An 11,894-nucleotide genomic window follows, 5' to 3' on the forward strand; every position below is an offset into this window, starting at 1 on the left:
GATACTTTGCAGGTACACACCATATTTATACCTCCTCTTCTGTTTTTGTTTCTAAGGTTTGTCGAGTTGCCTATGAGATTATGCAGACGTTGCATCCAGATGCTTCAGCATATTTCCATTCTTTGGATGATATCTACTACTTTGGGGGACAGAATGCTCACAACCAGATTGCTATTTATGCTCATCATCCACGAACTGCTGAGGAGATTCCTATGGAACCTGGAGATGTAATTGGAGTGGCTGGAAACCACTGGGATGGTTATTCAAAAGGCATCAACAGGAAATTAGGAAGAACAGGCCTGTACCCATCCTATAAGGTTAAGGAGAAAATTGAGACAGTCAAGTATCCTACATACCCCGAGGCTGACAAGTAGAGCAAAGACAAGGCACTGGGCAGTAATTGTCAGCTCTGATTGGTGTCAGCCAGTCAGCTAACTAACTAACGGTTTGTATGGGATTTGATCTGCATTTTTACATGCAGCTATAATCAAAGCCTTTAAGCGATGAAACTGGATAAGAAACTGAGAACAAATGGATGGGCTATTCTCTGAACTTACCCATTTTTTTACCATCTGCACTCTCACACATGCACACATGAACCCATGCACCAGGAAAACAGTTGTTTTATACTTTTGGTCTCTTTTCAGGAGTTGTCCCACTCATTAGTCTGGCCTGAGCTCGGGCTCTTTCCTCTGCCATTAATTGACAATATTGTTCAGACTTACAGCACTGCCACATTGTGTAACTGAGTGACATGAACATATTTTGTATGTGCAAAATCTAAAACATGGTGCCTATATTTGGAAAATTTGTGACCTTTTTAGAAGAGCCATGCCTCTCTCACAGTGGGCAAGAGTCAGTCTTCAACTGGTGTTCCATGACCACTGAACTTGGCTTCAGACAACAGGTTCAGGTCACAGCCTAGATTCCTTTACAAGTTTATTTTTAGCATTCCATTGATTACTTCTTATCATTAATAAAATAAAGGATACATCCAACAATAAAATAGTCACTGTCTGCTAGGAACTTTTGTAAGATGATGCCATGAGAATGTTCTCTAGTACTGATCAATAACGTTTCTGCACATTGCCTTTGATTGGAAAAAAAAAACCAAAACAGCAGACCCCAAAACAAACCACAAAGTGCATAAAGGAAAAAGAAGCTGGAGTTTGAATTGTTAAACACTGGTTGTATAGTAAGCAGCTGCTTAGTGGCACAATGTTGCTCAGCTCTGTGGACAGTGGGTGCCAGCAGGGTGGCTTCAGTTTCTTACGTGTACTCTCTACCCCTGTTCTATTGCCTTCTGTGTTTCTTTTCTGGAAATACTCATTTTAAAGTGTTGTAGATGGCTATTTGTCATTTTAGCATTGCATATTCATACTTCAGGTTATCCCATTTATAGAACCCACCAATCCAGAGTATTCTGAAAAACAAATTTTGAACAATTCACTCCAAAACTAGAAGGTCTGAAGGAAATAAACACAAGGATGAAGTTTCATGTATGACAAATTTGTTAGTAATTCTTAGTGTTCCAAAGTCTGTTGCCAGTCTGCTCTCTATTAAGAATTGAGATAATCTACAAAAGAAGTTTACAAACAAATTAGATTGGGGATTATGTGTGTGTATATATATATGTGTATATATATAAAATGTCCAAGACTGCAATAGAGAGTTTCCAAATAGTGAGACTATTAATGGCATTGTACAGTTCTAGTGCAATCCAGTCTGGAATACTGGAAGTGCAGCAAATGTTTGCTGTTCAGACACCAGGAAAGTGCCACATGATTAGAGATTACGATAGCATGGCTGGTTGACTTTAACAAAGCAGAAGTTAAGATATTTAATTCTCTTTATGAACAGACCAAGAACAGTGCTGACATAACAAATGAATGCACTTGACCATGAATACACTTTAGGCTGAAAAGTAAAAGGAAATCTCTGGTGGTGTAAAGTTCAGCAGCAGCCTTCCAGTTGAAATAGTGGTAAGATGGAACTTCAATGGGAGTGGAGAGGAATGAACAAAGTAGTTGTCTCTGACATTACAAGTGATTAATTTTTGTGACAGAAGATAGCTAGACTTGACTGATGTTCCTGTATTTTGGAGCTCCTGCAGAAGATCTCATGCGTGTTTCACCATCTTAGCAAACGTGTGGTATTTTGAAGGCACAGATGTGGGCTAAGTTGTAGCGAGTTTTAACCTTAAATTTGAAATGTATGTACAAAACTATTGGTGCTTTCCTTTTCAACTTGGAAGAGAAGTCCAAGCCCACATACTTCTTTTTTTTTCCACAAAGATTAGAGTGATGCACTTTTATCTGTGGGAAATCCAATTTAATTAATTCTCTACAAATACTACAAGATCTGTTTGATAATTACAGTTTTGAAAATGTTGTGTTTTTGAAGCTCTTACAGCTTTGGAGCTAATAATTTCCAGCTCATTTCGTAGCTGGGTGCAGAAATAGTATTCGTTAATGAATTAACATACAAACATTCCTTCCTAGTCAGGTAACTCAGTTACAAATATCACTGGAGAAGATAACAGAACATCTGAGGTGAGCCTAAAGGCAAGAGCAGCTCTTCTGATGTAGTAGTGTGAGAACTGAGAACATTCATCTTCTAGAAGACAGCCCTGTGTAATGTGGCAGTTCCTCAACAGACTGTATCTGACAAAATACTGGCAAGGTACATGTGCCTCCTTGCATATTTTGAGTACATAATGAATAATTAGCTCATCATCTTTGAGAAAATGATCATAAAATGGTATGAAATTACAAAGTTAATAATTGGGAAATGTACTAATGTAGATACTGTGACCTTATGCCTATGAGCCATGTGGTCCCTAGTGCTTGTAATGCAGTACTTCTCAGTGGACGAAACCTAGCAGTAGCCTGCTTACTACATGCATTTGTTTTCTTTAAGGCTACCAGTTAGTTACCTCTTGGAATCCTGGGACTGTGGGACATTAAAACTGAATTTGTTTTGTATTAAACAAAACTAATATCAGAGACTTTATTCTCGGTTATGGTGGAGTTCGGTTAGTATAGAAGCCATGGGTAAATGAACGTGAGAGGCCCAGATTTTTATTGTAGCTCACAGAAGTGTGAAACAACTGAAAATAAGAATTCTGTGTTACATACCTGACAGCAAGCTAAATCTTTTGCAAATTGTGAACTCATTAAGGTACGAGCCAGAAGGCATGCCAGCAAGCAAGGACACATCTTGTTTCCTCTCTTCTTGTAGCTCAACAATCCAGTCATGTAATTCTTGCCTCATACCAAACCGCTGTGTCTGACACCATGAAACAAAGACAGCCCTCCGTCCCTCTTAAACAAGCTAATGGTTAATTAAATTGTTTTTTCTTTAAGAAGCATTTGTGTGTGTGTGTGTGTGTGTGCAGATGTTCCTAAAAAAAAAGAAGAGTATTTATTGGTCTTTTGCATTGTCATTGTCATATTCTCTGTGGTAACTTATTTGCCAGGCAAATGTGCTCTCTGGAAATGAGACTGTCCAGTTGCTTCTTACCAACTGGAGTGAGAAATTTAGTTTGAGTAGTTCAGTTAACTACTCCTCTCTGCCATCAGTGCACCTGGAGACTGGGTCAGCGAGAGTAGTGGGCTGCCACCACTGCAGTGACCCCAAACTGAGTTCTGTCCTTTATTCCCCTCCGGCCTACAGGCAGATGCATGGGATTCCCAGCCTCCCTCTGCCACACCCTGTCCCCGTGAACTGCACCATGTCACATTTGTTCAGGAAGAATGAGGTTTTATATAAAAATTTTAAAGCATTTACATTCAGAGAAGTCTGTTGTCGACCCCTTCTACCACTGAATTTGAAGGACATTTCCAGTTACCAGAAAGATTTCTCTCCTTTACCAGTTTTTCAGGAAAGAGAATTGATGGTACCTCTCTTAGAGAGAGCGCGAAAGTGTGAAAGTTTCCTCCATAATGGGTTTGATGTGACTTTGATATGCAATTATAAAATGAGGGTCTTATCTTCCAAGCTTGGAACACAGTAGAATATAAACTAGAAAATATTCATCACAAACTCCTGATAAGGGGAGAGAGAGATGTTCCATCATGCCAGTGGACTAGCATGCACCATTTGAAACTTCTTCAAAACCGTGAATTGAACTTACATTCTTCCAGGTTCTAGGTTTCTTTGCAAGGTAATCTTCCTAGTGTCTGAAGAATCCAGGGAAAAATCATTTGCTTCATTTGGGAGGTGGAAAAGAGGGACTCTGATATGAAGATGCGGTACTGTGTATTTCATTTAAGTTGCTGTGTCAATTTATAAAGCCACAAATAAACCTTCTTGTGCTGGGTTTAAGGACCTCTGCCAGCAAAGCCAATCTGTTTTTTTACCAGAAATACAGACAATTTCCAAACCCTCTTCTTATTTTGCATAATACTAGTCTCAGTCATGTGTATAAACATCATGCTCTTCATATTCTGATTATTGTTACTGCATTACACTTTTGTTCATATTTGGGTGGCTTGGGACCAGGCTGTCAAAAGACACAAACTTTGCTGTTCTTCCTGTGTTGAGTTAAAACTGCATTTAATACTCACAAAAATTCCACTTTCTGAAGGCAGTGCTAGAACTCTAATTGAGTGGTTTTTAGACTTTAGTCAAGGTCCCCTCTGTGTAACTGCAGACCTAGTGGGAAAAAGACTGAAGCAAACTTCAGTTATGCATAAATATCAAGTGCTGCCAGGCTGGGTTAGAATTCATAGCATCCTGTCCATTCCTAAAAAGCTCGAAACGTGGCTCTGCATGGTACATATAAAGGATACTATAAAACTTCTAAGCCTATAAAAAAATTGCTAGTCTGTTTGCCTGCTGCACTATGTAGAAGAGTATTTCAGAATCGAACTACATAAGACAGAATGCTAGTGCAGGCCTCTGAGAACCCCTTACTTTGAGGTCTTTGCTGGTCTTTTGGTGCCATGTACAAGTACCTAGGAATGCTGATGATTGCTCTTCAGTGGAATGGACCTTCAGTTTGTATGCTTGTTTTCTTTGACTCCACTTGCCTGTCAGCAGAATTGTCCTGCCCTGCAGTTCCAGCAGGTTTGGATTCATGCAGAGGCATGCCAGTTGTTCGCATCAGAATGTCTTTGCTGTTGCTCAAAAATGACTTCACGCTGTTAAGCTGATTCCTGAGGAAACGCTTGAGGGAAGGAGCTGTCTCCGCTGGGCTTTATTGTACTACTGACAGACACATGTAATGGTTTTACTTTCCATTCTGCATGATTTTCCAACCTTACACAATCTCAAAATTTTATTTTAGTATGTTTATGAGGAGTTTTCTTGAGCATGGTGAGACAAAGTCCCACCTATCCTATGTTTTCTTCAAGAAGTATATAGTTTCATAGTTTCATTCAGGGTTGGAAGGGACCACAAGGATCATCTAGTTCCAACCCCCCTGCCATGGGTGGGGACACCCCACACTAGATCAGGCTGGCCAGAGCCTCATCCAGCCTGGGCTTAAACAGCCCCAGGGATGGGGCCTCGACCACCTCCCTGGACAACCCATTCCAGGGTCTCACCACTCATGGTGAAGAACCTCCTCCTCACATCCAGCCTGAATCTCCCCACCTCCAGCTTCATTCCATTCCCCCTAGTCCTATCACTATCACATATCACAATATCACTTATCGGACCTCACCTCCTTTGCTTTAATTGTCTCAAAGACATTGCCCAGTCACAGGAATAGAATCATCTGGGCTGACTTTTGTGGAAGAGTATGACGTTATTATGCTCTGCTGCCTGGCTGCGCTTGTACCTGCTGATCTACCATGGTTGTAGGACCTCCACCAAATGGTATTGTCAGTATTTAATGAGAAAGCACCATTGTTGGATGTGCCTAGTAAGTGTTTAGGAGGCTTGCACAGCATAGAAGTTCCTTACTCAGTAAGATGAGCAGCTCACCCTGCGGCAGGTTTCTTAACCAGATGAAAGGTGTATTCCCAGAGCATTCCCTATCCTTTTTTGGCAATTACTGTACACTAATGCCTGTAGCTTATTATGCAAGTCTGAAGGAAGTCCCTTTACAGGACTGTAAGAGACAGGTCACTTTCTTAAGTCAGGATTTTTTTATGAACTTGGTTCTATTGCTCCTGCTCTGTCTTTGGCAAGTTCTTCTGTGTAATACAGCTGCACCATTTTCAAATACTGTACCACCAGCAGAGCCACAAGAATACCACATCTGTGAGAATCCACTGGACATAGGAACTGCTGTTCAGGCTGGTTGTCTGCAAAGGACCTATCTCTTAAAGAAGCCAAGTATGTTTCCTGATGTCTTCCCAAACTATCAACCTGGAAGAAGAGGAGATGGCATCCCACAACATCCTACTTCCTTTGTCCATGGGAAGGAGTTGGACAACTGTTGTGTCCAGCCACACCACCAGAAAGCGGTTAACTAGTTGCTGGGAGTTGCTTGCCTTGCTACTTCAACTTATTGCTGGAGGTTGAACTGTGATGAGTTATCACTTTAAATCTGTGGTCACTTTGTAGAGAACTTTGTTTTCACTGAGAATAAAATTGTTTTACTCACGAGTAAGTTCAGCTTTGTGGGATTAAACTGCTAGTGTTTTTTCTTGCCTCAGATGGAGTTCATTGTGCATTAACATTTCTTATAATGGTTTTTGCTTCTGACTAAACTCCAGTTATTCAGCAAAGAGAGATTATGTTAGGCTATCTTGGCCATTCTTTTAACCTCTGTGTCACCAGAGCTTATCTGGAGGCTCTCAGTAATGAACTTTCATGTGACAGATGTAGGACTGGTGGATTCATTTAGTTAGTTTTTTTCTTTTGCTAATGTACAGCAAGAAAATGCTTTCTAAATACTGAAAAATTATAGTTAGGCTGTATCTGCTAAGAATGTATTTCTTTAGTGTTACTGGTATGTGGTGACTCCTCTTTGTTACACTGATTCATACTGGCCCATGTTCTCATATTTCTGAGTGTGTTGCTCACTCCTTTTGCATGATGTTTTGATTCTAAGATTTACAATCAGTGGTCTCCTTTTTTTTGTGTTTCCACCACTTTAGTCACAGTGGATTTCTTGTTATTCAGTAGAATCCCTAGACAATACAGTAATATGAATAATAATTGTAGTCATAAAATGGTTAAATGCTTCATCCATGGTACTAAATTCAATATGATTTCATAGCGTTTACATTTATTTGGTCCTTCAAGGTTTTGCTGGTTTATATGTGTTGCTTATTTGCCGTCATGCACGTATGAAAAGAAAGTCTAAAAAATCCCCAAACCCAAATATTGGAAAAGTCAGGCTCAGGAAAGAGTACCTTCCTGCATGCTGGTGACCTTTGCTAATAAGTAAAGTGCATTTGTGTGTTTGGTTCTGAAGCAGTGTAGTGATTGAAGGAATTACCTTCTGTACTTTGCTCTCATTTTTCCTGTTGGGACCCAGTGACTGACCACATGTATGCTAGATCTGTTTAATGGGAATTGAAGGATGTTCATTTCTGTGCTACTGCTGGTTGTGTTGGTGTGTATGAGTCAGTGAAGGTTTTGAGAGTAAACATGAATGTACATCCTTCATGTCTGTGCTTTTAAAAGGGAACGTAGGATTGTAAGTGTAAGAACTATTGGAATAATAGGCTTTTGGCACATTTTGTTGAACTGGCTAGAACTTGCTGATGCTCTTTCTTGTTCTCAAGGTAATGCATTGCAGGAACATGCTATGGAGAGACAAATGCATACACCATAGTTATGCATCCTTTGTAGGGGTCAAATCTGTGGAAGAGCCTGAAGAAAATTCTGGAAGGTGAGGATGCAGCCAAGGTAATAGTTGGCTTGATGTGAAGTGTTCCAGCCTTTGCCTTATTTGATGGTGTCACTGTGTGGAGGTTGTCCTTTTTTCCTGGGCTGCCCCCTCAGGATTCATTTAACAGATGTGCTGTGTGGATGCTCATTCCAGAACATGCCGATCTTTTCACCAAGATACCTCCCATAATTGCAGGTGCTCTGCTTAGCCACCTCTAGTAAAATGGTCTGGGTGTTCTCAGTGCAGCGTATAGCTGAGATGTTGGTCTCTCTTAAAGGTTTCCCTTGATGCATTTCCTTTCAGCAAAGCCATAGGTAATGTTTGAAAAAACAAGGAACACCATACTGTTCTTTGCTGCTTTGGGTCTGAGATTTCTGACATAGCTGTAGTTTGTTTTACTGACCTGCAAAACCAAAAGGTGGATTTCAACTTTTCTGTGGCAAGTAGCTTACAACAGTTGGCTGTAGCCATCAGTTTGGTGCTGAATGTAAGCTGTAAGCCTCTGCAGGTATTTCTGTCTCTTACTGCTGTCTGAGAAAGAGTGGTGATGCCCCCAGCAGTAGTCATAAGGAGTCCATAAAATCTACTTTAAGCTTTACTATGTGATGTACTTTTTTCTGCCCACCTTATCTACTTTTGCCTAAATCTGTTTTATCCAGTTTTGCTTTGGTTTAAAATTTATCTTGCAGTTGCAGGGCAATAGTGTTGTCTGTGCTTGAGAGGCACTTGTGAATGAGTTTTCTAAGCATGCTGGTAGTGCAAGGTACAACAATGCTTATTAATCTCTCCATGTATGCAGTATCTTCTCCAGCCACTTCTCTGTCAGCGGTGCCAACTTAATTTCCTTCTTTCTGGCTGATTTCCTCGCTGTCTCTGTCTTAAGAGTAGAATGGTCTTCAGTTCTCTAAAAACCTGCTATGTGCAAAGAAAACAGAAAATTAAATGCAATCAAATTATCAACACATCTGCTTTTCTCATATTTTATCTTCTGTATATCACAGTTGTGAATTTTGAGTTCTCTCCAAAAAAAAAATTACTTTGTTCAGACTTCCGAATCCTGAAGCAATAAATAATAGACCAAGAGGTTTGTGGAAGGAGTAAAGCTTTTTCAAGAGCAGTAGATCATTTAGGCCTAGTACAAAAATAATGAAAAGTAGAAATTCCATTAATTCCTTCCATGGAAGATGCAGGATTATAATTCCACTCCCCCACACCCCCACTGGGTTAACAAGCTCATCTAAGTTGATCCTTTTCTGTGAGGAGTGGGCATTAATTAGCATCTACTGACCTGAGTAGGCTCAGCGGTGTGCTGACTGCCTGTCAGAGGAACTCTCTGAAATTCCATCTCAAGACATTTTTAATTTGAACACAAAATTACCTTCATGTTCTGTTAAAGCATTGAATGTTTACACCCTGAGGTTGTCAGATAACCACTAGTGGGTGGTGTACAACATGGATGGCAGAGCTGTAAGTACATCTGTCTGGGGAGAGCCGAGCAGCTGCCTGTGCAGAGGGCAATAGGGCGATGTGTCGTTACCAGTCTAATTTCAGTTACAGGATGGGCAAAGTGTGGTACCACCTACTGCGCAACAGTGTGGCTGACAAATGATTTGTGGAATCATTGTCCCTTTTAATTGGGATGTTTCTATTGAAGAGCAGTGCCTGTGACTAACCACAGGTTTCTGTGTTGCTCTGCTTCAAGGCCTCTCAGGTGTTCATTGTAGCACACCCTCAGTGACTTGTTGCATTCAGATTCAAGTGATTGTTGAGTCCCAGCCAGCAACCAAGCAAATTTCTTGGGAGAAGCTCCTCAGATAACTGAAATTCAGTAAAGAAAAAGTTATTACATTAAAAAAAAAAAAAATCATGTTGATTTCAGAGAACTCTTTATTCTGGAGTCTTTTTTTTTTCAAGGAAAGATTCTGTTTTCAGAGTGTGCATCAAAGCAGTATGCTGTGCCCGTGTTTGCTTGCTATTGGTGTGAGGACCTGTTTGTTTTCTGCAACTCTGATCTTGTGGTGGAGTCACCGTCATTGGAGGTGTTCAGGAGGAGACTTGATGGGGTGCTTGGTGCCATGGGTTAGCTGTTTGGGTGGGTTGGATTGGTTGATGGGTTGGACGCGATGATCTTGAAGGTCTCTTCCAACCTGGTTTGGTTTGGTTTATTCTTTTTCAGAATTCCTAACATTTGTCCGGATTCTCTTTGTATATGACTGTGCAACAGCAGTGTGCTACAGGAGCAAACACGACTTTTCCACATTTCCAAATGCTTTTTCCTTTTGCACACATTGTTACTCGTGCTCTGGAATGGATAAATGCATGCATCCTCAGGTTACCACCATGTCAATACTGTAGTCAAATACCTTGTGTGCCTGCAGTTGCAGAAAACTTTTTTTCCCCTGAACCACAAGTGGATGTTCCCCACATGAGTGCTCCTTGTTTTCAGCAGTGTTATCATTTAGCTGTCTGTTTGCAATGAAAGGAAACAAGCTTTTTTTTTGTTCCTTCCCCCCCCCAGAGATGATTGGCATCTGTTTTCCTGAGAATATCATTTTGATTCCCAAGTCAGGTGTGCTAGTGAGTGCATTCCTTACAGTTTTCTTGCTTCTGAGACTTACCAAAAATGAAGTGAAACACTTTATACTGGTAACTTCTACATAGACAAACCTGGTTCACAGTGGTGTTCAAATTCTCTGCCAGTTTTCTGGGTAAAAAAAAAAAACAGTTTAACTGATGACACAGTATTAGTTTCACATGCTAACCTTTTTCAGCTGTAGCCAGTAAGATTGGCCTTGCATGCATTTCTGGCTTATACAGGCTATGTTCAATAAAATCTGAATACCAGGGGGGAAAAGAAATCTATAGAGAAAAATTAGATGAGGAAATAAAGACTTTGTTTGTTTGTTTATTTTCAATTGTAGCTACTGATAATAATTGCTGCAGTTTGCTTCGCAAATTTTGGGCCACTCTCTGGAGTTACTTTGTAGGTACTTGCCAGCAATGAGAAGTCTTCTCTCCTTTAAATACAGTCTCCCTCGTTTTGAGACTCTGATAAAACGTTACCAGTACCATGTGCTTCTTGCATGTGTTGCCTTTGTTCATCTTTTTGTGCTGTGTATGTTATTCAAGAGCGAAACAGCTACAACAGACTTCTGAAGGTCTAAAACTACTGATAAATACCCGCAGCTCTGGTTTCATAATGGCCCACAACTTCACTTGGGTTTGAGTGAAGCTGTTCAAAATTTGTGTCTTTTGAGAGACTGACAAGTTCCCCGGGTTGCATCAGGAATTTTCAAAATAGAGAGGCAGCAGAGTGCAATGCTATGAATGCTCGGAGGCACTAGTGCTCTGGGTAATCACAGCATGTGCAACAGTTTTCGTCAGCATTGCTCATTGGCAAGCACCAGAAAATAACAGACTTCTCCACAGACCTTTTGCAGGGCGTTTTGAACAAGTGTTATTTTGAGCGTGTTTCTATCTGTTCCTTTCATCAGCACTGAAAAAGGACTCAATGTTGTACCTCATTCATTTATTGTTTGGGAGAAAATGACAACGGAATAGGATTAAATGTAAAGAAAGAGAAAACTTAATTGTCTCTGTCTCTCAGGTTACCTTTGTAACATGCTGTTCCCACCTGTATTCCACTTTTTCTCCAACTTTCCCCTTTGCTTTAGATTTCTTCATACCTCATGAAGTCTGTAATGAAATAGAAATGGGAGCAGAATGTTTGCTGTACACTGCAAGTACCTGAAGTGTACTTAGGGACTGAAGGGTCTTGGTTCTGTGACCTTGGATGCAGGCACATGTGCCCGATCCCAGTGGAACACACACAGCAGTGATACAGGTGGAAAACATGAGCTGCCAAATGGGTATGTGTTTTTTAGTTATTAAGGGTTTAATACTGAGAGAGTTCTGCATCTGCTCTTCTGTCAGTAGTTGTCTCACATGTAGTTCTACTCTTCAGTATGTGGTCTCCTGGATGTTTTAGTTACCGGCCACTCCACCCTTGGACATAAACAATTCTTGCCACTGCTGGGGGTTTAGGGCAAGAAGAGCAGACCACTTCCCTGTTCATCTCCTCTCAGTGTTGGTTAGAGATGGA

The 11,894-nt window shown here is 40.6% G+C and overlaps 1 protein-coding gene across 3 annotated transcripts in view; it reads left to right on the forward strand.

The window, feature by feature from the left end:
* The window catches only part of FUT8 (fucosyltransferase 8), a 128,930-nt gene extending 125,563 nt beyond the window's left edge, over positions 1 to 3,367 (forward strand). For all 3 annotated transcript variants that reach the window (XM_068161589.1, XM_068161591.1, XM_068161590.1), the window contains one exon: positions 57 to 3,367. In XM_068161589.1, the coding sequence (XP_068017690.1) occupies positions 57 to 374 (318 nt within the window). In that variant the 3' untranslated portion in view covers positions 375 to 3,367. The remainder of the gene's footprint in view (positions 1 to 56) is intronic.
* The last annotated feature ends 8,527 nt before the right edge of the window (positions 3,368 to 11,894 follow it).

The sequence above is a fragment of the Melanerpes formicivorus genome, unplaced genomic scaffold (genome assembly GCF_026170545.1).
Source record: "Melanerpes formicivorus ecotype bairdi unplaced genomic scaffold, bMelFor1.0.p_v2 SCAF_58, whole genome shotgun sequence".
Taxonomy (NCBI): Eukaryota; Metazoa; Chordata; class Aves; order Piciformes; family Picidae; genus Melanerpes; species Melanerpes formicivorus.